This window comes from Physeter macrocephalus, chromosome 7 (genome assembly GCF_002837175.3).
Source record: "Physeter macrocephalus isolate SW-GA chromosome 7, ASM283717v5, whole genome shotgun sequence".
Classification (NCBI taxonomy): Eukaryota; Metazoa; Chordata; class Mammalia; order Artiodactyla; family Physeteridae; genus Physeter; species Physeter macrocephalus.
Window position 1 is genome coordinate 27,937,051 of NC_041220.1, and position 25,931 is coordinate 27,962,981.

The window sequence follows — 25,931 nt, forward strand, 5'->3', positions numbered from 1 at the left end:
GTGATATTGCCGCCATTAGGCTAATTATAACCCATGCAGGAAGCAGCCCAGGTGGCTTGCAAGTGATGGTATCAGAATGTGAATATTTTAGAAGAAATCAAGTACCTGATAGTTTCATGAGAAGTTCAGATGCTGCTTTGACTGACATATCCCGCCTTAGTACGTTGCCCTTTGCTTCCTGGGGCTTAAGTGTGTCCTCAGAGATGCTTGGGGCTGGCACTTCAGACTCGGGGCTGAACACATAGTTGGACCGAGGCAGCGTGGCACTTAGAGCCTCCTCTTCCTTAGGCTCCTCTTTCACTTTAAAATTAAGATTCATGGGCTCCTTCTGATTTGCAGCTGTCAAAAGAAGAAAAGGATTACACACATAATACAGGTGTGAAAGGCCAGTCCCACCTTAGCTGTTCCCAACTTAATGAAGTATGCAATGCACGATCACATCGTGCTAACACAGGAGGGACCACAACCCGATCAAAGTAGGCTGAGCCCTGAGCACAAAAATACAAGTCACTCCATGAGCGTAGGACTTAGAAGAGTGAGGGCTTCTGAATCTTTGGAACCTATCGTATTTTAGGAAGTGCTGCCTCTACAAAGTGTTTGGGCATTCTCTCTTTGGTTTCCAGTGTCTTCTTTCCTGTATACGCTGCTGCCTCTCTGACCTATTAGCAAGCACTCTCCCTACCTAATCCTATTATAGAATAATGCTTTCAGACAGTTATTCTGCCATAAAATATTGAACATAAACATGAGTCAGAGGCAAAAACCAAAGCAAAAACCTAGAACGTGGTGGTCAGGTGAGGATGGAGAATTTGCCAAAGAGAAAAGCTCAGAATGGAGATATAACACTTTTGCCTTATTATAAGCTGATGCCACTGTCCCACAAACAGTGGGGCATGCCCTTGGCATTGTCTTTCTGGTCAATATCTGTAGCCCAAGTTATCTCCGAGTCCACAATGAGCGTTTTTAAGAGAAAAAGATTTTATTTTGGAATTATTTTAGATTTGCAGAGAAGTTGCAAAGAGGGGTCAAAGAGTTCCCATACATCCTTTACTCAGTGTTCCCTAAAGTTAACATCTTATGTAACACCATGGAGCATTTGTCAGAATGAAGAAATTCACATTACTATGATCTAAGATGCAGATTTTATTCAGATTTCACCAGTTTTTCCACTAATGTCCTTTTTCCATTTCTAGCATGGTTGGCTGGTGTGGAGTGTGTGGTCAGGACAGAGCTAGCTGGCCTATTATGGGATAGATTCTGTGGCTTGGCTACACCTTACCAGGCCTTCACCCACTGAGCTACATACTACTTCCTGGTCTTCCTTCGGAAAAACCAAGAAAGAAGACTAGCAGCCTCTTTTACCGCTTGTCACTTTCACAGCCATCTTGCTCCCCTTTAAAGGGCCACAGAGTAGGACCTTTAAGTTGGTTAATTTAGGTGTGCTGGTATTTTATGAAACAAGATCTCATCCTAATACAGAGTTCTTAGAAATGCTTCTTAGAATGAGCCTTGGGCTCCCCTGGCGGCGCAGAGGTTAAGAATCCGCCTGCCAATGCAGGGGACAAGGGTTTGAGCCCTGGTCTGGGAAGATCCCACATGCCACGGAGCAACTAAGCCCGTGTGCCACAACTACTGAGCCTGCGCCCTAGAGCCCGTGAGCCACAACTACGGAGCCCGCGTGCCACAACTACTGAGCCCTCATGTTGCAACTACTGAAGCCCCCACGCCTAGAGCCCGTGCTCCGCAACAAGAGAAGCCACCACAATGAGAAGCCCGCGCACCGCAATGAACAGTGGCCCCGGCTCTCTGCAACTAGAGAAAAGCCCGCGCGCAGCAACAGAGACCCAGTGCAGCCAAAAATAAACAAATAAAAATAAATAAATTTATTTTTAAAAAAAGAATGAGCCTTAAGCCCACTCTTGCTTAACATCATCAACAACAAAAAGGATGAAAATAAATCCCCAAAGGGTACGTCTATCACCCCCTGCCCACCATCTACCTCCAGCCAATACATAGACACAAAGCCCTTTCTTTATACCTCATGCCCTTCTAAGAATATCCCTGCTGGAGTCACAAGTTCACACAGACCAGCATATTTGGGAACTGGACCCCAGAGGGCTAAAGTGACACTTGGAAGTTTTACTACCAGAAAGATGAAGAGCTAAGACTAGAACCCACGTGCACAGGCTGCCCACCCTGTGTCCCCTGCCTAGCTCCACTACACCACTCCTCCATCTCTGGTCACTGTGTTATAACAACACCTGAATGTAACTTGACCTTCAAGTCTTTGCTAAAATACCACCTTCTCAATGAAGACCGCGACCATCCTGATCAAAACTGCGACGCCCACCCCACGGTACCCGCAGTCCCCCAAACTCTCTTACCCTACTCTAATTTTCTTTTTTTTTTTTTTAAATATTTATTCATTTATTTATTTGGCTGCGTCGGGTCTTTGTTGCGGCCTGCGGGGTCTTTCGTTGCCGCGCGTAGGCTCTCTAGGTGTGCCACGTGGGCTCCGGAGCACGTGGGCTCAGTAGCCGTGGTGCGTGTCTTAGTTGCCCTGCGACATGTGGGATCTCAGTTCCCCGACCAGGGATCGAACCCGTGTCCCCTGCACTGGAAGGCAAAGTCTTAACCACTGGACCGCCAGGGAAGTCCTTAATTTTCCTTTTTATCCAAAATACTTATCACCAGACAACATCTTGTTATGGATTGAATTGTGTCTGCCCCACCTCCCCAAATACAAATGTTGAAGCCCTAACCCTCACTGGGACTGTATTTGGAGATAGGGAGGTAATTAGGTTAAACGAGGCCATTAGGGTGTGGCCCTAATCCAATATGACTGGTGTCCTGAGAATAAGAGAGACACAGAGGATGTGCAAACACAGAGGAAAGACCATGTGGGGACAGAGCAAGAAGGCAGCCATCTTCAAGCCAAGGAGAGGCCTCAGGAGAAACCAAACCTGTCGGCACCTTGATCTTGGACCTCCAGCCTCCAGAACGGTGAGAAATACATTTCTATTGTTTAAGCCCCCCAGTCTGTGGTATTTTGCTATGGCAGCCCCAAAGACTAATCCATACTACATAATGTTCTTATTTATTATGTTAACAATTTATGGTCTAGTCCTTCAACTCAAAGGTAGGCTTCATGAAGGCAATAACCTCTGTTTTAACGCTGATGTCTCTCGAGTGCTTAGAACTGGGCCTGGCACATAGCAGGAGCTCAACATATATTTGTTGAATAAATAAAATATGTTGGTCACAAATCAGTGATATCTGTCGGCACTCCATTATTACCTGTGGTGAACAAAAGCTACGAATCCCAAAATATTCCACCAAAGGCAATCGGAAGTGTTTTCCTCAAGTCTGATCATGAGACTGGGGATAAGACCTCCCAGGTAAAGTTAAAAGCTCTGCTACTACACCACAGCTCTTACTGAGGTGTCTCTGAATGATCACTTGGACTCTGGCATTACTAAAGGAGGAACCCAGAAAAATCTCAAGGAAAGTGCTGAAAATCTAGCCCTCTGGGGACAGTGCCATTGGCATCTGAGTCCAAGGGAACAAAGACAGTCTCTAGAGCAATCTGCAAGCATGTATTTTGGACCTCTACAGAAGGTGGCTCCTAAGAGGATTCTGTTTATCTAGCACATTTCTCCCCTTTCAACCACTTCCAGCGGGAGGGAGTGGTTGCTGTCCACCTCCTAAAGCTTCTCTCACCCTAAGCCTTTCTTCCAGAATCCTTCATAAAACCCTTTCCAAGAGCATCCTAAGTTAGTCACGATAGAGTAATTAAATGGTGTGCTGTCGGGGACTTCCCTGGTGGTCCAGTGGTAAAGAATCTGCCTTCCAATGCAGGGACACAGGTTCCATCCCTGGTCGAGGAACCAAGATCCCACATGCCGCGGGGCAACTAGGCTCGCGTACCACAACTGCTGAGCTCGTGTGCCTCAACTGGAGAGCCTGCATGCCACAAACTATAGAGCCCACGCTCTCTGGAACCCGTGCGCCATAACTAGAGAGAGAAAACCTGCACACCACAACTAGAGAGAAGCCTGTGCGCCGCAACGAAAGGTCCCGCATGCTGCAACTAAACCTGACGCAGCCAAAAAAATAAAGAAAATTTTAAAAAATAATAATAAAAAAAATGGTGGGCTGTCTATTAAGTCTGTAACTTTGATTCTTCGGGTAGGAACAATATAAAGTGAATGGTTATATATTTTAAAAAATGCTTCAGGCTTGCATCTTTTATTTTTGAAACTTTAAAAAATTCTAAGGTGAGCCTAGGACAGAGATAAGAAACTACTGAGGCCCTAGAAGCAAATCCCAACTGCTGGAGAGGGCAACCATGAAGCCAATGCTCTCTGAAGATATAAGTAGCTTCTGGGAGCATTAGTCAGAATATGTGCTACATAAGACTTAAGAAAAAAAAAAGAAGATATTTGGCATTATTAGTACAACCCAGATTTAACAGAACTGTAATAAGACATTTAAAAAAAATAATAGGCAAGCTGTATGTTGCTGTTTTATAAATTTGCAAGGTACTTCATACCTGGTTTTCATTCTGACAATGTCAAGAATGGCATAAAACTAGTAATGTGCTAGGGAAATGTAAATATGGCTAATGACATATCAAAAAATATGTGGGAAACACTCCTTTGTCCAAGTTCTAGTTTCCCAAACATTTGGATCTAAATAGATGATGTAAAAATAGCAATATGAAGGCCACCCTGCTTTTTTTCAATTACCAGAAATATTTACACTGAGAATAGTGCATAAAGCCCTATATTTTAAAATTAATATGACTGCATAATTGCCATCATTTTTTTATTATCTTAATTAAAAAATTTTTTTTTCTACAGGGAAAGGTGGAACTAAAGATGTTTTCTCTTTGGGGAAATTGCTAAGAGAAAAGCAGTAATTTATGACTCACTGCCTAGTCTTTACTTCATTCTTACCACTAACAAGAAGATCTGTGCAATTATGGAACTCAATTTGTAAAGGACTTTCACAGCAACTACCTTGACTTCCGTTTATGTATCGTCAAGCTTCCAGACACTCCACTTAACGCAGTGAGGAAGCCCTACTAACCAAGAGGTCCCCTCCCTCACTGTTCAAACATTCTGCAACCTGAGAAAATTATGATTAAAAGTTATGTACATCTGTAAGTTCATGTGCCCGATGGAGTTGGGCTGCCTTTGAAAGGAAACAAATCAGCTTTTTCTAAATCAGGATTTAGAAAGGATTCAAGACAAAGGCTAATATGGGAAAGGAACGGGAAAGCCACTGGGATAAAATGATTCCAAGTTTCTAATTCTAATAGGCCAGCATTAATGAGTTGTAAAAGGAACCTGTCTTTCCGGCGAGGTGTCCTCAGTACACTTCGAGATTCTGTCTAAGCCCCTCTCATCCCCACCCCCAGGACAATGCTGTATAACTTCCTTAAAGACCATTCCTTGTTTCAATAACACACACAACTAGCATTTGAAAAGTTATACAGGAATTGATCCTTCCGTCAACCACAGGATACAGGCACTGTTACTACCTTCATCTTGCAGGTGAAGGAACTAAGGTCCCAAGAGGTTAACAGACTGACTTCTCCAAATCAGAGACACTAGACTTCAGGGCTTCCGGCTGAAAATGCACCCAAGCGCTCTCCTTTCTCTCCAAGATAGTCCAAGCGCCTTTAAGAAGGAAACTAACTCAAGCAGTTGCACTGTGGGCTCTGGGCAGAAGTGATACGGTGTGAACTAAGTATTGTGAACGAGAAATGAGGAAGGGTGGTGTGTAACCTGAAGGAAAGGCATGTTTTCTGGTAGGGAAGAATTTTATGAAGATCTAAGAGGGTGGAAGAGGAAGAAGGGACTGCAACATGACTGTTACTGTTCTGTTTTGTCTGTTTCCTCTGGTGAAGGAAAAGGACACTTTCCTTGAGTTTAATAAGACCAAGCTCTCTTTCAGTTCAGAGTCTGGCAATTTTGTGACTGCTGAACTGGTACATGAAAAAGCTAGGCCATTGAGAACTTTACTTACTAGTTCCCCCTAAAGCAGAGCCAAAGCCCCTTGGACCTGGAAGGGACCGCAGATTTGGTGGTTTTCAAACAGTGTCCCAAGGAACCAACCCTAGGATAAGCTTCTGGGGTTCCAATAAATGACGGTTTCCAATGTAAACTTTTAAGATTATTGAAACTAATTTAAAATTTTAAAATGTGGACCCTCAGCTCTGTTATATATAAAATGTCAACTCACTGGTGACCACTGATGGGTTAACTTGAGTTAACAAGTTAATTCAGTTTTGTGTATCACTGGTGATGCAGTTCTCCCTGCCTCTTAGGAGTGGCAGAGTTCTAGTAATATGTCATTAATAAGGAAGTGCTTGGCTATACACTAATCTTTCCAAAAATTCAGGCCTGTGCATGTAAAACTGTACAATTATGGTACGACTAGGGTCTATAGGTATGCCTCAAATCAGGCTTTCTCAACCTCAGCACCACTGACATTCCGGGCTGGGTAATTTGCTGTGGGTGACCGTCCTGCAAACAGTAGGATGTTTAACAGCATCCCTGGTCTCTACGTACTAGATGCCAATAGCACTTCCCAGTCGTGAAAACAAAAATTTCTCTAGGCATCGCCTTACTCTCCCCTGAGCATGCCTCTGGTTGAGGACCACTGCCTTAAATTAGGTGCCAGTGTACTTTCAAGTGTATCCGCTTTGGTGAAGCTTCTGATCGTGGCTAACGGCCAGAAAGAAATATGTAGATATACACATATTTGGTTCTGTCATTTATAGAGCACTTAATATGGGCCAGGGAGTATGCTGTTTCCTTGGATTAATTTATCTGATCCTCTCAGCGACGCTCTGAAGTAGTTGCTCTCATTATCTCCATCTTGTAGATGAAGAATCTGAGACTAGCAAGATTAAATAAACTTCCAGGGCTTCCCTGGTGGCACAGTGGTTGAGAGTCCGCCTGCCGATGCAGGGGACACGGGTTCGTGCCCCGGTCCGGGAAGATCCCACGTGCCGCGGAGCGGCTGGGCCCGTGAGCCGTGGCCGCTGAGCCTGCGCGTCTGGAGCCTGTGCTCCGCAACGGGAGGGGCCACAACAGAGGGAGGCCCGCGTACCGCAAAAACAAAACAAAACAAAACAAAAAACCTTCCAAATAACGGTTAACTGAGTAAAAACCAAGTAGCTAAAATAGAATTATCGATGGCTTTAGTACATGCTGAAAGTTTGGGGTGCTTCTTGTCTGCCCTTTATTATGATAAGGAATATGGGCAATTGCTAAATGTTGTCAGCTTTGAAGCAAAAACTTTTTATTATTGTACTCTTCTTTCAAGCAGCTGAATACATTTAATTGAAGGGATCCTGAGATTACAAGGTGAATGGTTAAAAATCTTATCTCATTTGCCACAATGTCCCTGTGTAAATGGTATTTCTTGAAGCTGCAATCAGCAAAATAAATTTAGAAATACACTAGATGCTTACACTGCTGCAAGACCTCATCTTAACATAACACTAATTTCATGTGTGTGGGATTATCACTTAGCAACTTTTTTCTAATTGCTGGACTTTTAAAATAAATAAATATAATACATGAGACCCTAAAAAATAAAGTTAAATTTAAAAATACATTAAACTACATACTCTTTGTGTTTTGTATATTGAGTCTGCCTTTAAAATTTTGTTTGGAAAAAAATGGGTTTAATGTTTAAAAACAAACAAACAAAATGAAAACCATTACTGTTTTCCACTCCCTTAATTTACAATAAGAAAACACAATCTCAGAGAATGATATGACCTTTTTAAAACCACAGAGCTCATTCATGACAGAATCAGACCTCAACTCTCCAGATTACAAATCAGGGCTGTTATAACTACCCAAGTTCCCTTGTAAGTGTATGTAAGGATGTATGATCTGTCTGGGGACCTGGGATTTTTTTGACAACTTGATGCACTTTGGGTGAGAAGAAAATAAATTGCCTTTGGAAATCATAAGGAAAGCCGAGATTTCATTAAATAATAATTAATAACAGAGAAGCGTATTATATTCAAATAGAATGTTTAAAACATTAGCTAAATATTTTCAAATCTTGCTCTCTCATAAGGTAAACTACTTAATTGGCCTTTAGTAGTTTTATATTTACTGTTTAGTGGAGTTTTAACCATCTTATATTTCTCCTTATATTTCATTATATCTTTCATCCCCACCTGAGCTAATCCTTGGTCACACTTCAGTGTCTATGTCTGCAGACCAGGGCCGCGCAGGTCCCCTGTGACAGCTACTGAGATTATAGACATAGCGACAAAGGGAAAACAAAAGAGCCTTTGGAGCAGGGTCAAGGGTAATAACAATAAGCAGCGCCACAGAACTTTAAAATAAATAAATAAGGCTTTTCTCCGTGAACGAAACTACTACAAGCCACACATAATGAGCAAGAGGAGCTATCTGCAGGAATCCACTTAACAGACAGGATATCTCCCTTGTCAAAAGCAGGAAGAACCAGTCCTGGAAAACCGATCAAGCCTCTAGCCGGGAGTAGATGGGAGAGAAAACTGCATTTTAAATTCACGCTATTAACACATCCAAAGAATGAACTGTAGGAACAGCCGTGGAGTGATTTGCATGTAAGAACAGCTTGAGGTGACTTGAGACTGGAAAAAAAGAAAACCTAAAGATTGGATCATATATTTCCAACACTCTTCAGGGAAGTCGGTGACCATCTGCCCCAAATGACATCTGCTCTTGATTGTTACACTTGTCATTTTAAATGACTGTACTGACATTCTGGTTCATACATTGGTATTTTAATGTTTTTTTGGTCTTTGTGGAACACCCAGTGAGTCTGAAGAACTCTGGGCTTTGGGAGACTGCAAAATGGTCATCATGACCCCTTCTGCCTGAAAACCCACCCCATGTGACTCCACAGCTCTTCCCATCAAGAGGTGGAGCAGATTATCCCGCCCTTTGAATCTGGATTGAAGTGGCTGGCTTTGCTCACTGCACGGTGGTGGAAGTGATGCTGGGCCAGCTTTGAGCCCAGCCTCCAGAGACCTGGAGCACTTCTGCTCTCTCCTTCGGAAGCCAGCTGCCATGTGGGCGAGCCCAGGCTAACACACTGAAGGATGGGACACCCTGGGGGACGGAGAGAAGCCCTCCCAGCTGGGGCCCACCTAGACCAGCCATGCCCTGGCACCCTGGCAAGGTCCTGCAGATGGGATGAGTCAGCCCAGAAGACACCAGAAAAAGCACACCGGTCAGCCACGCCCAACTGCCAATCCCCAAACTCGTAAGCTAAGTAAATGGCCATTGTGTTGAGCTGCTAAACTGTGGACCAGTTTGCTACTTAACTCCCTGTGTGACCGACTCCGGTTCCTAGATTTGGCCCCAGAAGCTGAGGTCCCGGCCAACCCCAAGGCGCTCACACCCTTTGAGGCTCCCTTTGAACAGCCTGCTTTCTTCCCATGGACCACCCCTTTCTTGCGTACTCTTTATGGCACTACGGAGCTGGTGGTGAATTTGTAAATCTTTTTTAAGTGAAGTAATACCACGACCTCTGAAAACCTGACTCCCAGAGTATATATGACTAATGGAATACCTTTCTTATCATCTACCACGGAATACATTGTGGATGATACAAAGATAAAGACATTATAAAGGAAACATCATCCCCCGCCGCTGCCCCTCCCCCCCCTTAGCAATCTGAAACATAGTTGAAGAGGCAAGCCTAAGACACAAGCAGTAATACAAGTATCAACTTGGATGTTAAGATTCTAAGTATCATTGGAGCAGGGAGTAGGGGTGGATATCACAGCAATAAGGCGCAATGTTGCTAGAAATTCTCTACAAAGATACAGAACCACTGGGGGTCAGAGGTGCATTAAACTAGTTATTTCGTGGGGTTTTCTGGCCCACACCGCACAGCATGAGGGATCTTAGTCCCCCCACCAGAGATCGAACCTGTGCCCTCTGCAGCGGAAGCGCCGAGTCCTAACCACTGGACCGCCAGGGAAGTCCCTAGTTATTTTGGTTTTAATAACATTATTAATGCTTTTTAGAAGTCCCCTCCCCCATTTTACCCAACAGGAGGAAGATTTATGGAACTCCATGGTTCCAGTGACCGGACTCCTGGAACATGAGGGAAGGCAGGTAAATGGAAATGGGGGGCAGGGGAAGTGTCTACCAGCTGGTGAAGACTCAGCATTTTTTCTTGAGAGGAGTGGGGATACTATTACTCAGGAGAAAGAAGCCAGGCAGGGGCACAACCTGACGCCAGAGGTATCAGAAGAGTCCATTAACGCCTTGGAGGCCTGGCGGCGGGGAGGGAGGGTCCTGGGGTAGAGGAAGCATCCGGGAAGGAGCTGGTGGGCCAGGAAAGGCCGCCCTCGAGGGATGGATTGTGGGTGTATTTTGAAGACACAAAAAAAATTTAACCAGATTAGTGACTGAATTAGCATGCATTAAAAACGATGTCATGGTTTGAAGCCAAGGAAAATAAACAGTGAAGCAGACGGAGGTCAAAAGACAGTTCACTCAATTGAGAAAAAAAAAAAAAAATTAGGTAATAGCTCATTAAGTGGTCAGGAGCCAAGCTTCACAGTTAGGCAGCGCTGAATCTCTGCGCTGTCCCTCGGTCGCCAAAACCTACTAAGCCTCAGCTTCCTCATCTATAAAATAGGTTTAACATTAACAGGGCCGTTGGGAGGGTTAACTGAGAAATTACATCAAGTTGTTGGCACCGCCTGGCTCACTGGAAACCCATCTGATTAGTAATAAGTCTCAGGATAACAACAGTAGAAGTTGTAACAATAGTAACAACAGTCGAGAGTGGAAGAAAATGTACTTCGGAGGGACGGAAGAAAAGTGACCTGGATTCAGTTTTGCAGAAACATAAGAGTTTGAACAATTTTCCCAAGGGTCTATCAAGATAAACAACTACTCTGTGGACAATTCTGGAACGAGATGAACTCTATCCAGCACAGTGAGGAAAGAAACGTCTGGATTCCCGTGGCAACCATTCTACACTACTGACTTCCAGTCTTGGTTTCCTCAACTACATGCTTGTTACGAGCCACTGAAGACACACTGTGACTGGCTTTACTGTTACTACTCTATCTGCACTAAACAATGCCTGCAAAGCCTAAAAGTATTCGTACAACTTCCGGTGGCATCTAACATACGACATTCAGAGAATGGCTCCTTTGCTGGAGACTCTGACTCTACAAAAACAAGGGCAGAGAACAGAGCCAACTTCCAGTTTCACCACTTCCTTACTTTGTGATTTGGGGCGGGGGGGATGCTGGAGCCTGGCTGCCTGGATTAGAATCCCAGTCCCACCACTTATTAGCTGTGTAAACGTGGGCAAGTTCCTTAACCTCTCTGTTTTCATCTGTACAATGGGAATACCAACAGTATCTTCCTCTAGGGTTGTTATGAAGTTCAAACGGGTTAAACGGCAAGGAGCAGGCACTATGTAAGTGATTGTTAAGGAAAAATCATAAACAATGAGTCAGTGTCACAAAGTCTCCATCCCTGGAGGCCTGAGCACGTGAGTGTGTAACTCCAGGTGCCACTTTCTTGTTACGCCACCTGCTCCCTTCTGTGACTCAGATCAGCCCTCATCTCGTGAAGCAGCAAGTCACTGAAAAACAGGAAAGAGTCACACTCTCCCTCTCATACGAATCACCCACCAGGTCCGGTAAAATCCAGGATTTCAATAGGATATTCGGGCTGCCTGCACATATGAGGGCCCGCGATGTGGCTTCTGACACCAGGAATTTTAGTCAAGTGATCAGTGAGTGCCCATCATGAGAAAAGCCAGGCAGGGTTAAAAAAGGGCCAAACTGAAGATGCAAAGGAAGACTGCCAAAAATGAACCCGCTGGGGGAAGGCACACTTAGGCGTGGGGAGAGCCCCAGCTAATGGCACTGAAGCCTGAGGGCGTGAATGACAGAAGGCTGGCACTTCCTTGGTAGAAGGATGCTGAGATGTTTGACAGAAGGCCAATCAGAGCCACCAGGTAATAAGGATGCCTAGTTAACGGGCATCTCCCGGCGCCCTCCTTCTTCAGCAGCACAAACAAAGGTATCACAGGATAAGGAGCTGCCCTTTACAGACAAACCGGATTGGAACTACAGATGCATAACGTTATGGGAAAGAGATGGAGGTAAAGGCCCATGGGAAACTGCAAGATACAACACAAACATTCACCAGCTCCCCTTCGTTTATTCAAGAAGACCTTTGCCATTTTACCACTGAGCTCCTAACACATTCGAAACAATTCAGCCTGGACCCATTTGCAAGTCACTGTTTTCCGAAATTCACCTCTCATGGTTAAGATGTTTCGGCCCCAATTTTATGAAATTAATAGAATGTGGGAGACAGGATAAATTTTTTTGGCCAGTTTCCAAACTAAAAATAGTTGAAATGACTTGTATCTTTTATTTTCAAAAAACCAAGTACAAAAAGATAAAAAGATATTCCCAGCCAACAACTGAGGTGCCAAGTTTCTGTCAACTGCTTGGCTCTAATTTGGAGAGTTAGATTTAAATGTGATATCTTGAAAAGTGTAGTTTTCAGAAAGAGAAATGATGTAAGGCCACAGCAGGCAACTTTTAATCAGGCGTCTAATGATGATACTCCCAGTTCCTAGATGTTCTAGATGAGTCTCGAGACTTTCTAATTCTAACTGGAGAACATCAAGATGCTTCTTTTAATTCTGTCATGTGGCTCCACGAGGGAAAACATGGGGCTCAATGACCATGACTCACCCAGGCCTCCAGTTCATGTTAACCTTGACCTATAGTGAACGCCTCAGGCCCATCCCAAACCACCAGGCCCTTTTCATGGTCTTGGATAGAAAGTGAGGGAAGAGAGCTGCACTGAAAAACTATAGGTGTAATGAAAAACAAACAAACAAACAAAAAGGTACCAAGTTTATCTTCCACATCAGTGGTCCTTAGTCCTGGCTGCATTTTAGAATCGTTTGAGGATTTTAAAGAAAACACCAATGTCTAGGGACTTCCCTGGTGGTCCAGTGGTTAAGACTTTCACTGCAGGGGGTGCAGGTTCAATCCCCGGTTGGGGAACTAAGATCCCTCATGCCACGCAGTGTGGCCAAAAAAAAAAAGAAAAACAAAACACCATGTCTAGGTCTAGGTCCTATCCTAGACCAACTAGATCATAATTTCTGGCAGTGGGGCTGGATCCTGGCATTAAAAAAAAACACAAACTCCTCAGGTAAGTCTAATGTCAGTCAAGGTGAGAACTGCTACTGGATAAAGGAGAGAAGGCACAGAAACAGTAGGAATTTAATCTCCTCTCCCCCGCACAGCCCCAGTCATGCGGCTACTGAATCCCTTGCCCTGACATGCGACAGTCTGCATCTGCCTTTTGGCTCCCAAGAAAGATCTATGCAAATATGCAGGGCTGCAGCCCTCAAAGGCCTGCCTCCTAGGCTGAAACTTGGAGCAGAGTTTGTAAAATTCTCTTTTCCATCAGCCCAGAAAGCCAGCAGCAGGGGCTGTCCCATCCTCTTCCCTGAATCAATTATGGTGCTGAGCCTGGAAAGCCCTGGTCCTAGGGAACAAGGTTAATCTTGAAGGACGAAGGAATGTTAAGTGTGGGCTCAGGCAGAAGAACAGTAGACGGTTCGGGGAAGGGGTTTGATTTCACAGAAACTAGGAAACCTCAAAACGGGGGTAGGGCGGGAAGGATTTAGAGTCCCTTTAAAAGAGGATTCCAGGGCTTCCCTGGTGGCGCACTGGTTAAGAATCTGCCTGCCACTGCAGGGGACAAGGGTTCGAGCCCTCTGCTGGGAAGATCCCACATGCCGTGGTGCGCCACAACTACTGAGCCTGCGCTCTAGAGCCTGCAAGGCACAACTACTGAACCCATGCGCCACAACTCCTGAAGCCCGCACTCCTAGAGCCCGTGCTCCGCATCAAGAGAAGCCACCGCAGTGAGACGGCCGTGCACCGCAACGAAGAGCAGCCCCCGCTCGCCGCAACTAGAGAAAGCCCGTGCACAGCAGTGAAGACCCAACGCAACCGTAAATAAATAAAATAATTTTTTTTAAAAAGTAAGCATCCTTTACACAGTTATAAGGTTTAAAAAAAAAAAAAGAGGATTCCACCACTGATTTTTAATCCAGTGGGAGCAAGAAAGACTCCCCTTAATCACCAAGCAAGAAAGAATCAAGTGTTTTCCATCTCTCTTTTGGAAACAAGAAGGTATGGACACGCTTGAATTTGCCACTGTGCTCCGGTTCTGCAGACTGTGATGTAGCTGGCACAGAGGCTCTCAGCCCCGGTGTCCACAAACAGCTGCACCCTAGAGTCCCAGCAGGTGCACACACAGAGCCCAGCTCAAAAATTCATGGCAAGAACAATGGCGCCGTTATGATGCCTGGGGACAGGGCCTGATGCTAACCCGACATCTGATAAGGGAAAGAGCTAGAAACTCAGGCACAGCTCCCCGGGATCTGGCCTTTTGGTCCCGGGATCACAGTCACAGACACAGCCAGGTAGAACACCACAATGATGGGAGCTATCAGTTCTAGAGCCCGACCAACCGGAGAGCCGAGTGGAAGAAAAATAAATAAATAATGCCTCCCCACCTCCGGAAAATGTATTCCTTTCCTTTTCCCGTGGGCTGCGTTGCCACCGTCACCAAGTTTACATTTACATCCAAATATGCGCACACACACAAAAATTACCAATGCATCTCACTCCCCGGTGACTTTGTAACAGGTTGCTAGGTAACAGTGCACACAAGTCAGGTTTCAGGACCTCTAGTAAGCCACCATAAAATAGCTGCACGGGCCTTTTGCATAAACAGCGTGCATTTGTTAACTGTTTTTCTTATGCCAACTGATCAGTCAGTAAATACTGCGACTGCCAAACCCGTAAACAAGTCCCCATCAATAGCCGACTGAAAAAACAGATCACAGTATAAGGCCTGGGTGCACAGTTTTTCACCCCAACCTACCGACTGGCTTCTCCTCTTGTGTTTTTCCTGTTTGCAAGCCTGGCTCCCAGAAGCCACAGGCCTTATCTTGTGCTCCCTGAGACTGGGTCTGGGGCTAATTACAGCCTGATGTCGAGCACTCCCAGCTGAGCTCAGCAGGAATTGTGTACCCTCAAAGCTTCCTCCAACCCCCCTCACCTTCCTCAGGATTAAAAACTTTCTGGAGTCCTGGAGTAAAGGGAGTACCCTCTTCCTAAGAGTTTCTAACCCCATACTGAGTTTCCCCTGTCTGCCAAGTAAGGAAATGTCCCCGCTTCTAAGCTATGCTAAGTGAATATGCCATTGCATTCCTTGGGAAAGTGCTAGAAGAGCCCAGAAAAGGAGACCCTTTTGCTTTGACATTGGTGGGAGAGACCATCAAAGAAGAACCAGAGATCTCCCAGAAGTGAAAACTAAAGGATCGGCGGCAAAAGGAAAACCAGAAGCCTGAATTTCCCCCACATTTTCAAAAAATGTTTAAATACAAAAAGCAGAGTCTCAAAGAGCACACGTCCCCCTAGGTCGGGGGTGGGGGAAGAGGAGAAGACAAGGAAAGACCGTTCTTCGCGGCCACGGTTGAGTTCCGGACACCCGATCATTGCCGGCGTAGGACGAGCTCACTCATCTTGCAGGGTGGGATGCCTCCCTGTAACGTTTCCATCTCAGTTCTTTCTGCGATGCCACATTTCCATCCCCTGCCTTTCCTCATTTCTTCCAACCAGCGCCGTGCACTCCTGAGGGGCAAAGACCTGGGGTGATGGGGACATTCCAGAAGACCTGACTGAAGTGTCACGGAGCAAAGGGACTTCAGCGTGAAGCAGAACCTCTAATTCACCCGGCGATGACATTTAGTGAAATGCGACTCCAGTCCATTTAAAGGAAGGTGGTGACCAATTATTCTCCATTTAAAAGGGTATTGTCAATCTCCAAAGAGCTGAAATGGCATTTGGAAATCATCGTGGGGACTGCCATCTCCACTGAAAGATAGAACCAATTCTCAGCCGACCTTTCCCCACCCTCCACATCTCTTTTAAAATTTAAAATCAGACATTAAGAAATATAATGAGTAGCATCACAGACCCACAACATGTTTTCTCATTCCAAAATGTCAGGAAAAACAGCACTCCCTCAGCATCTCTACACTCCCCCACTCAACTCCACAACTTAAAGAAATTGAGGGAGAAAAAAAGAAAAAACCTAAAAGAAACATCATGCGTAATTTGATGGTGAAAATGATATCAATTCGTAATAAGTTTTTAAAACAGACTCCATCTTTTTCCTAAAAGGCACTGGGGCAGCTGCAAAAGAATGTTAAAAAAAAATTTTTTTTTTTAAATTACACTTTACATGAGGTACCTGGAGTAGTTATGCTCATAGAGACAGAAAATAGAATAATGGTTACCAGGGGCAGAGGGGAGGGTGGAATGGGGAATTCTTGGTTAATGGGTACAAGGTTTCAGTTCGGGAGGATGAAAAAGTTCCAGAGATGGATGGTGGTGATGATTGCACAACAACGTGAATGTACTTCATGCCAAAGAACTGTATACTTAAAAATGGTTAAAATTAAAATGATAAATTTCATGTTAGGTATATTTTGCTACAATAAAAAAACTTTCCGTTAGAGAAAACGAAATTTAAAGATAATTTTATCAGTTGCTCAAATTTTAAAACTCTATAATTCCTAATAGTAGTCTCTGTATACATGTCCTTTAAAAATCTTCTCAATCAAGGCAATAAAGAACTTGAATAACACAAAGCAAGATGACCCATACAAGCACTTTAAAGAACCCAACGGAGAGACAAGTTAAATAGGGCTCAAGGTCACACAGAGAACTGTCACCAACCTGGCTCACGCTGTGACCTGTCCCCCACAGCAAGAACTCATAAAGGGGGAAAACCAGAAGGAAATCAACAATCCCTGTTGTTTTTAGACCCAAACCACAGCCATGCCTACTTCCAAAGTACTGCAAAAAACAAGTCTCAAGGAGAAAATGTATGAGAGTGCAGACAACTGGAATCTCAAGCGATCTTGAAATCACTTAGTCCTACCAGCTCATTTTATAGATGAGAATACTGGTAGAGGGAGAGAGAAGAGAGAGAGAGAGAGAGAGAGAGAGGACAACCCTCTTCAAGTACCTGACAGCTTCATGAGAAAATCAGACGCCATCTTAACAGAGATGTCCTGGCTGAACAATGCGGACGCACTGTTGGCTGCATACTCGGAGGGCTCTCTCAGCTTCGTGTGGTTGGCCGGCCTGTCGGTAGCATTCAGAGTAAAGGAGGTTGGCAGGCCATTATCTTCCTTGGGCTCCTCCTTCACCAGCAAAGGCGAGACGCCAGCCCCACCCTGGCTAGTCCTCTCTGGAGTGCTGGACTTCATCATGGCCCCCACTAGCTCTGTCCCTCCTCCTTCCCTTTGCTGCCCCAGGCAGGCACTGTCACTGAGGTGGGGAGATCCCTTGACATCGGGGTCTGGGATCTCCTCCTTCACCTTGGCTTCTGTCCTCAGGAAGTGCTGATGGCAACGCATGTGGAGTTTCAGGCTGAAGTGACGGGAGGAAGTGAAAGGGCAGAGCTGGCACTGAAAGGTCTCTCCCCGGTCCTGGTGCTGATGAACCTGGCGGAGAAGCAAGAAGAGTGAGCTAGCCACCGTGTGCTGATGGAAAACGCCCTGTTGTACATCCACGCTACTCAGCAACAATTTCCTCACGGTACAAAGGGCTGGCGCGGGGAATCTCATCGCTAGAGGAGCACTTCATTATGTGCTTCAGGTCGTGAGGGCCATCCCCGAACATGAAGTAGGTCCACGCAGGTTAAGAATCCATTAGTAAAGCCATACTCACAACTGAGGATGCTGTCTGCCAATGGAGGCCGTCTGGGGTAGAATCCTCCTAATAGTCTAGTCATCCTATCTCGGTTGATGTCTTCAGAGAAAACATTATAAACCCAGCACAGTTTGAACTCACATAATTACTAGCTGGGGGTCAATAGAGGTAACCTGTCGAGTAATATAAATACACTGCAGGGACCCAATTATTACAACCCAGAGAATCAGTTATGTTTTGCAAACATAATTTCCATTTTCAAAAGTGCTTCTCTAGGTAATTAAGAATGTGGCAAATAATGCCTCCAGGGTATTCCCATTTCATAGACCGAGAAACTGAGACCCCGAAGCACGTGGCTAGAGCAAAATGACACATAAAGGAAGCAGAGGGGGACAAACACCAGGGGCTGATGCCCACCAAGCTGTCTCAGCAAGATGAAACCAGTGTTTCCAAACGTGGTTCTGTCTGCAGTGAAAGAATGCAGACTTTTAAACACAGTTCCAGCCTTGCCTGCACAGTACCTGTAAAAATGGCTAGAAACTTTTTTTTTTTACTTCCCTTCACAATCCAATTTAGTGCTTGAAAAAGTGAGGAAATCATTGCATTGGCCCGAGCGAGGTTTGGAGCTGGCAGGTGCTCGTAAGCTTGTAACTTCCCCATTCATCTCTGCCAATGTACTTCAGTGCTGACCTGCTCCACCCTGCTATTTCAGGACTGGCCCTCCCTTGAGTAGAAACTGCCAATGGTGGAGATCTGGGCCAAAAGATTTGGGGAGTTGTGTGATTTTCGACAAACGAGTGATTGGAATTCAAAACCCAAGTCAAACCGACCTCTCATCTTCGAGTGCTGATCTAGGCGGGATTTGAACCCAGGTCTAAGGAAGGTTAAAGGTTAAAGATTCCTTAATCCACCGGGCCACCTGGCCCCTCTGCGCGGGCTTCCTTTCCAAGAGCGCAAGTTTTACTATAGCCGTTTATGCATTCTGAGTGCAATCCAAAAGCATTATTCACCAGCCAAAACACACTTTTAAATAATGTTGAGTGACCAACAAAAGCAAAGAAATTAAAAGTTAATGGTGAGATCCTGTCGCTACAGCACCCCACTGTGGCTTTTTGAAAAAAACAACAGAAGAGATTCTGGGTCCCCCAAAGGCTGAATTTCTCCACAGAAATAACCGTATACACTTACATTCAGTTACAGCAAAGCCTTTCTCATTAAAAGGCTTCTTCCCCTCTGCCACCTCGGGAGGGGCTGGAGTGGGGGGACACACACTCTTTGTCACCAGCTGTTAACTGTCTCTGTTCTTTCACAACAAAGGGGCTTCACTCCGGAGCAGAGCAATTCATTTACTTTCTCACTCACAGAATCGGGAAGATTCCCCACCCTCTCCTCCAATTCGTTCACGCAGGAGCAAGCACCTTGGGGGCCTCAGGTCACAGCCCCGGGGGACCCTGACAGGTGCCAGGCACAGCTTGCCCCGGAACCAGGTGGCAAAGGTCATGAGGCTGAAAGCTTCCGTCGTCCCTGGGAGCAGTGCGGTGGGGCAGATTCCATTTCAGGAGTGTCCTGACATCTATTGCCCCGGGAGAGGACAGGAGCTAATCCAAGAACAGAAGCTCCAGAAGCAGCTTCTGGAAAAAGGAAAAGGACAGAGCCCAGGTTCTAAAATCAAACAGGGAGCCCTGGATTCAAAAGCGTCTGTGCCCAAGTCCTGTATGCGGCTCCTCTTCCACCCGATCCTGGCCTGGCTATATTTAGAGGCAGAAAAATGAGTGACCGTTGAAAAGAAAAACAGTGGATGAAGTGTTGACGGTCACACTTAGAATTTTATTAGAGCTAGACCTTCCCGGAGGGGCGAGAGCTCACATTTGGCCTTGGAGGGAAGGCTCTCCCCTGCTCTCCCGGCAGAAAAGCTCTTTCCGGGATCATCTGTACTCTCTTTAGCCCGACGTCGGCTTAACAACCCCTCTTGGTCGGCTACCGTCAAGAAACACTTGACTAAAGCGTGTCATTCTTTCCAGGTCACAAAGAGACCTGCTTTCTGCTGGTCATGCTTCACAGAGAGAGCATGCCACCTCCCCAAGAGGTGGGAAGTATAAGGGCTGTTGCATCACTGGGTCCACCTCCTGGTAGCAGCTGGACAAACACGAGGACACTTCGGGAAACATCTCCACTTCACTGAGGGGACCAGGCAGGCCGGGAGGGGGCTTACCTAGGAGTCAGCTCCTTAACTGGCAGGCCTGAGACTAGGAAAAGTCGGTGCCCTGACCCTTGCCGACTTCTTGCCGTTTCTTCACCCACGTTCCCGATCTCAGCCCTCCTCTCCTTCTCTGTTCAATTTTAGCTTATGAATGCCGCATTTAATTCCTGTATGCTCCCTCATCCAGGAAAGTTGTAAAAGACTTAATGGAAATCTAAGATAACCCCGAGGAAGCTGGAGGCATTTACAAGCTCCTTCCGCAGCAAGCCATAAAAACATTTGCATGATATATGAAGGAGGAAAGGCAGGCTTTCAGAAAATCGTACAGTGCCTGAACCCAGTAAGTACTGTAGTTGTTGAACAAATAAAGTAGAATCCCTTTTTTCCTTAAGTAGCTTTATGTAATCAATAGAGAAGGATACAGATTAGGACGATAATGGTTATTTCTGCATGATGGGATTAAGGGCCAGTTTCAGATGCTTTTTATCAGTTTTTCTAAATTCTCAACACTAAAGCTATGCCATGAAGAGAGAAAAGCAATAAAATTTAGAGTAATTCTTTCATGCCAGTCATCGATTTATTTCTAAATGTAAATATATATTCAGATGGCTTTTGGATAATAATTACTACAGTAGCTGCATTTATTGAGTGTTTCTCCATGCTGGGCATCATATTAAGTGCTTTATATCCGTTATCACATTTAACCCTTACAACAAGTCCCTGAGATAGATCATATGATTATTATCTCCACGAGCGGAAACGGAGCCTTGGAGAGGTTAAATGATTCACCCAAAGCTCCACAGCTACTGAAAGTCATGGAACCGAGATTCTAACTGAGGTGTTTTTTTTTTTTTACCACGCAGTTTGAGATCTTAATCTGTAGGCTATACTGCCCCTACTCCTGAGGTAGGACTTGTTTTAGAAAATCTATCCATCTTGTAGCCTCTGGTGCACAGAGCAAAGAATATTTATTCCTAAGGCCACAGCTATTATACTTCTCTGTAGACTATGTTTTCAAAATCTACCAAAATGAAAGTATGCCTCATCAAAATTAAAACGTGAATTCTTTGATCAAAGCAAAAAACACGGGCCCATAAGTGAGGTGGAGAACAGAAAAGAAAGTGGACACCATCTGATGAAATTAAACTTGCACAAGCCCCTCTCACACTCCCCTCCTCAAAAGCTCAACAGGTTAGGACACCATGAGTTTGAATAAAGTAGTCATTTCACACCACTGCTTTATTGTACTGGTTATTGATTTGTTCTGAAAGCATTCTGAGACCCCACGACCCACAGAGCCCTGGCTGCTCTCATCTGCAACGCTGTCATGGCCGACGGTCTGTATCATCAAGGCACCCAACTCATCTCCCTGTAGTTTCAGGGTCAGTAGTTCCTGCTATTGAAAACCCAGCTTTTTTTTTTTTTTTTTCCCATGGGTTTATAAATAGGTTGTTTTAAGTGACCCTGAGCTGAAAACAGGCTTACAAGGTGTCAGGCCAGATGCAAGTTTTCTGCTCACTGAAGCTTTAAATTTGCCAGAACTGATTTCTAAACACAGAGTAGGACACGGTAACAAAAACAAATTTTAGTTTTAAAGGCATTTCTTTGGAAGGCTCATCCTGCTAATGAAATCCACTTTGCAGGTGTAAAATACAAGATTTTACGCTGGGAAAGAGTTGACAGAGGATGAGGAGGATGCACGTAAAACACTGAGTCGGCTCAGTAAAATTCAACCAACCAGAACCCCTGGTTAAATGGATTCTGAAAATGAAGGGCCTGCTACTCCCTGGAGACAAAGGCAAATGGTAGAAAACAAATTATATCATGGCTTTAATTTGTTTTTTAATTTTCCAAGCAATTTCCTAAAGTCAGTAGAGGTTCTGTCCGATCATACTTTTTTAGATCAAGAATTCTAAACAGTGATTACTGATCTATTCAGAAGGATAAGACTGCAATATTTTGAAAAAAGCAAATACCTCAATTATACACACATGCTCTACTTCTTATGGCAGGAAAGTAAACACTTTATAAATAATGTCAACAGTGAGACACTATTGCAAACATCAGTGAAAATGATGGTTATTATTATTAAGGTGTTCAACAATAGCTACTGAAATTAAATAACCACCACTGAACATTTCTGTGTCAGATGCTTTGCTAATACCTCCTTAAATACTAATGATATCCCTTCCGGACAAACATAATCATTCCCATTTAACAGATGAGAAAATTAAGTCTAAAGACTCATTTGCTCACCACTTAGCTAGTAAGTTATACAATAAGATTTAAAGGCAAGCCTGTCAAATTCAGAAGCCATGCTTTTTTCATCTCTTGGGTTTCCTCTTTGCATTCCTTAGCATTAATAGGGTCCGCTAAAAAGACTGCTGGATGACTTAAGTTTCCCCCCAGCTCACATAAGAGTGACACAGAGTCTAGTCAATTACCTATATGCTCATTACAGGTGCAAGCCCCCCAGTTGCTCCTAACAGGACACTGAAAACAATGTCTTTAGATGTTTGCTAAGTGTGATCCCGGGAATTATGACGGCTCAAACACTGTCAGCCTCAAGGGGACTCAGCCTTGTCAGGAGTGGCCCTCAAGCCTCCCACAGGGTGAAAGTTCAAGCCCAGGAGTCTTTCCATGTCCTCACGCTCCCTATAAGATGTCTCTGGGTGTGCCTCTGGGTGCGTAAGCGGGACGGCAAAGCAACAGCAGAGGAGGGCCTTCCCTCCAGGAAGGGGGGCAGGTCTAGCAGTCCTTCCTGAACCCGTCTTTCCCTGCTTCTTGCTCTTCCCCACCTTCTCCTCCCAGTGCCCCAAAATGCATCACCGTGCAAGGCCAGGTTAGGCTGTTGCTTCCCAATAGGAAAGGATGGTTCTACACTACGTATGTTATTTGGATACTGAAGCTGCTCTCTGCTTTAAGTTCTGGGTTGTCGAATGGACTTGAAGACGCTTATAATGAAATCCTTTACAAGATCCTTTTCAATGGACTTCATTTGCATTGCAATCTACCTTTCAACACTGAGCTCTGGGCATGGATTTGTGCAAGGGCCCTGGCTGTGCCTGCCTCTCCGTGAGGCCCATCCGCAGGTGGCTTACCTTCATGTGGGATTTGAGATTGTCCTTGCGAGCACACCGGAATGGACAGAGCGGACACTGATGGCTTTTTAAACCTGTGTGAATCACCATGTGCCGCTTCCAGTAACTCTTCCTTTTTATAACCAAACCACATATGGGGCACTGGAAAGGCTTTCCGCTTTCCTCTTCTGAGGCTTGGAAGAAGGAGAAAGACAGGAAAATTAAGGAAAACAAAAAGGCACATTGCGTCCAGCGCTAATTCACATGCATTGCTCTATAAAGAACGCTAACAAGGAACTGGGGGGACTGAGGGTTTTTTTTTTTTCTGGTTTGGGGTTTTTTTTGGTTTTGTTTTTTTGGGTTTTGGGGGGGGGGTTTGTTTGTTTTTGCTTCGTGTTGTTTTGTGTTGTTTTTTGCCATTCCAAGACTTTATATTCATGAGGAAGCTTTGTTACTGCTTTTCTTCAGGTAAAAACCCACGTTCATCTCATTACTTCCATCTGGGTTCCATTTTTTAGAATCTGATCAACCTGCCTTGGGAAAGCCCTGCATCCAGAGGCCATCCCACACTTCGGAGGGCATCTGTCCCAGCTCAGCCCAGAGAAGCCTGACTTCAGAGCCTTTGTTTCCTGAAGGAAACTGCCAGACTCGAGTTCACATCTGAATTCCTGAACTTGGAAAAGGGTAAGAAATAAAGACAACTCAAATGGGACGGAGAATAACACCACAGTGAAAACCAAACAGCTATCATAAACCTCACAAGCCCAACTCCAGTGGAGACAAATTTCAGGCTCCTACGGCTGACTTGTTTAGTTTCGGCTTCAGCAGATGCTGCTGCCAATTTGGCCATCAGGGGGTCTTAAGGTCAGAGGTTGTCACCCTCTTGTTTCTGTCCCTCTGGTGGCCACTAAGATGCACTGCCCTCCTCTGCACAGCGACTGGGCCCCACTACTCACTTTGGGAAGAGCTACAACCGGGCAGCTGCAAATGCTTCCATTTTTCAGGAAAGCCGACAAACCAACTACTTCCTCCAAGGAAAGCTGAGATCACTCTCTCCTCCACCAGCCCCGAAGGGGAGGGTGTCTACTGTGACACTGTGTTGCTACATATGTGGTCTATCAGCTTACACTGCTCAGGGCCACACTAGCCTCTGCGATTTAGGGATATAGGAAAACGAGTAGAGTTAAGGACTCAGACTGTCTGTTCTTAATCATGAGGGGTCAGGAACATTTCCAAACTGATTAAATAAGTTGTAATATGCCCATGAAATAAAATATGAGAAACCATTTTTAAAAATGAACTAGCTCTATAGATGCTAATATAGAAACATGTCCAAGATATTAAGAGTTAGTGGATAAAGCAAGAATTGAAACTATGCGTCTAGGGAGATTCTATTTTTATTTTCTAAAAAATAGGAATCAATTGCTTCTCAGACCATTAGGTGAAAGGTTGGTAGGGGACTTTCTAAAGGATGAATGAATCAAGCTGACAACACCTAAAACCATTAATCTTAGCATCACTAAAAATGGGACAGACATTGTGTGCCCTCTGATAATCCATCTATGAAATAGTCTTACAAAATATTTAATCAAGCTTCTATATAACTAGTAAATTTACTGGAAATACAGGTTGTTTTTTAGAAATGTTAAACACACCAAGAGGGATGAAATCAGCCAAATTCAGAATGTGGGACATTCTGTAGGACAGATGACCCAGTTTCTTCAACAAGTAACTGGCATTTTAAGAAGGGAAGAGGTTATAGATGAAAAGACACTTAAGAGACATATAAAGCAAATGCAAGGTGTGAAGCTTATTTTGCTCCTGATTTGAACAAAGCATTATAAAAAGACACTTTTGAGATAATTAAGAAAATACTGATTATAGGCAGGGTGTTCCATAATATCATGTAGCAATCGTTGATCCTGTTAAATGTTGTAATAGTTATCGAGGCTATTTGTTTTTAAAGTCCTTATATATACGTAAATATTTACAAGCAAATGAATATGAGGTCTGGGATTTGCTTTTAAATACTTGAGCAAAAAAAGAAAAAAGAGAGGAAAAGGAAGAATGGATGAATAAATGAAAGGAAAAAAATCATATCTTATTTTTTAAAAATGGTATTTTATTTGTATGAGAATTGTCTAGAAGCGTACCCAGGAAAACATTAAGCAGTTCATTTTTTTTTTTTTTTTTTTTTTGCGGTACGCGGGCCTCTCACTGTTGCGGCCTCTCCCGCCGCGGAGCACAGGCTCCGGACGCGCAGGCTCAGCGGCCGCGGCTCACGGGCCCAGCCGCTCCGCGGCATGTGCGATCCTCCCGGACCGGGGCGCGAACCCGATTCCCCTTTAACGGCAGGCGGACACGCAACCACTGCGCCACCAGGGAAGCCCTAAGCAGTTCATTTTAAAGGACTGTGGATTAAAGGGAAGGGGTCATGGCGGGAAACTTTTGTTTTCATTGTATATTCCTCTGTACCATTTGAATTTTTTAATATACACATCACTTTCATAATTCTAAAAGGAAATATTCCCAAGTGTAAACTTTAAAATAATCATAGTATGTATTCATGGAGTCAACTGAATCTCCACATGCAAAGAGCCACTTAAAATGGATGGAATCAGAAGAGTTCTGGAATAAAGTCGGGGCACTCCAAAGATGCCGTTTTTACAGGCGTAAGCAATATTGGTTAGCTCAACCAAGCACCTGGAAAGAGAATCCTCTATCTGAAAATATACCCTTCAAGTCTGGAAATTCTCCTCGTGATGTGTTCCATCACAAGTATTTCCTTTTTTTTTTTTTTTTTTTTTTTGTGGTACGTGGG

At 44.5% G+C, this 25,931-nt stretch overlaps 1 protein-coding gene across 1 annotated transcript in view; it reads right to left on the minus strand.

Annotated features, from left to right (window-relative positions):
* The window catches only part of ZNF827 (zinc finger protein 827), a 146,358-nt gene that overhangs the window by 110,843 nt on the left and 9,584 nt on the right, over positions 1-25,931 (minus strand). The window contains 3 exon segments of the mRNA XM_007127411.4: positions 106-339; positions 17,142-17,622; positions 23,132-23,304. Of these exon segments, the coding sequence (XP_007127473.3) occupies positions 106-339; positions 17,142-17,622; positions 23,132-23,304 (888 nt within the window).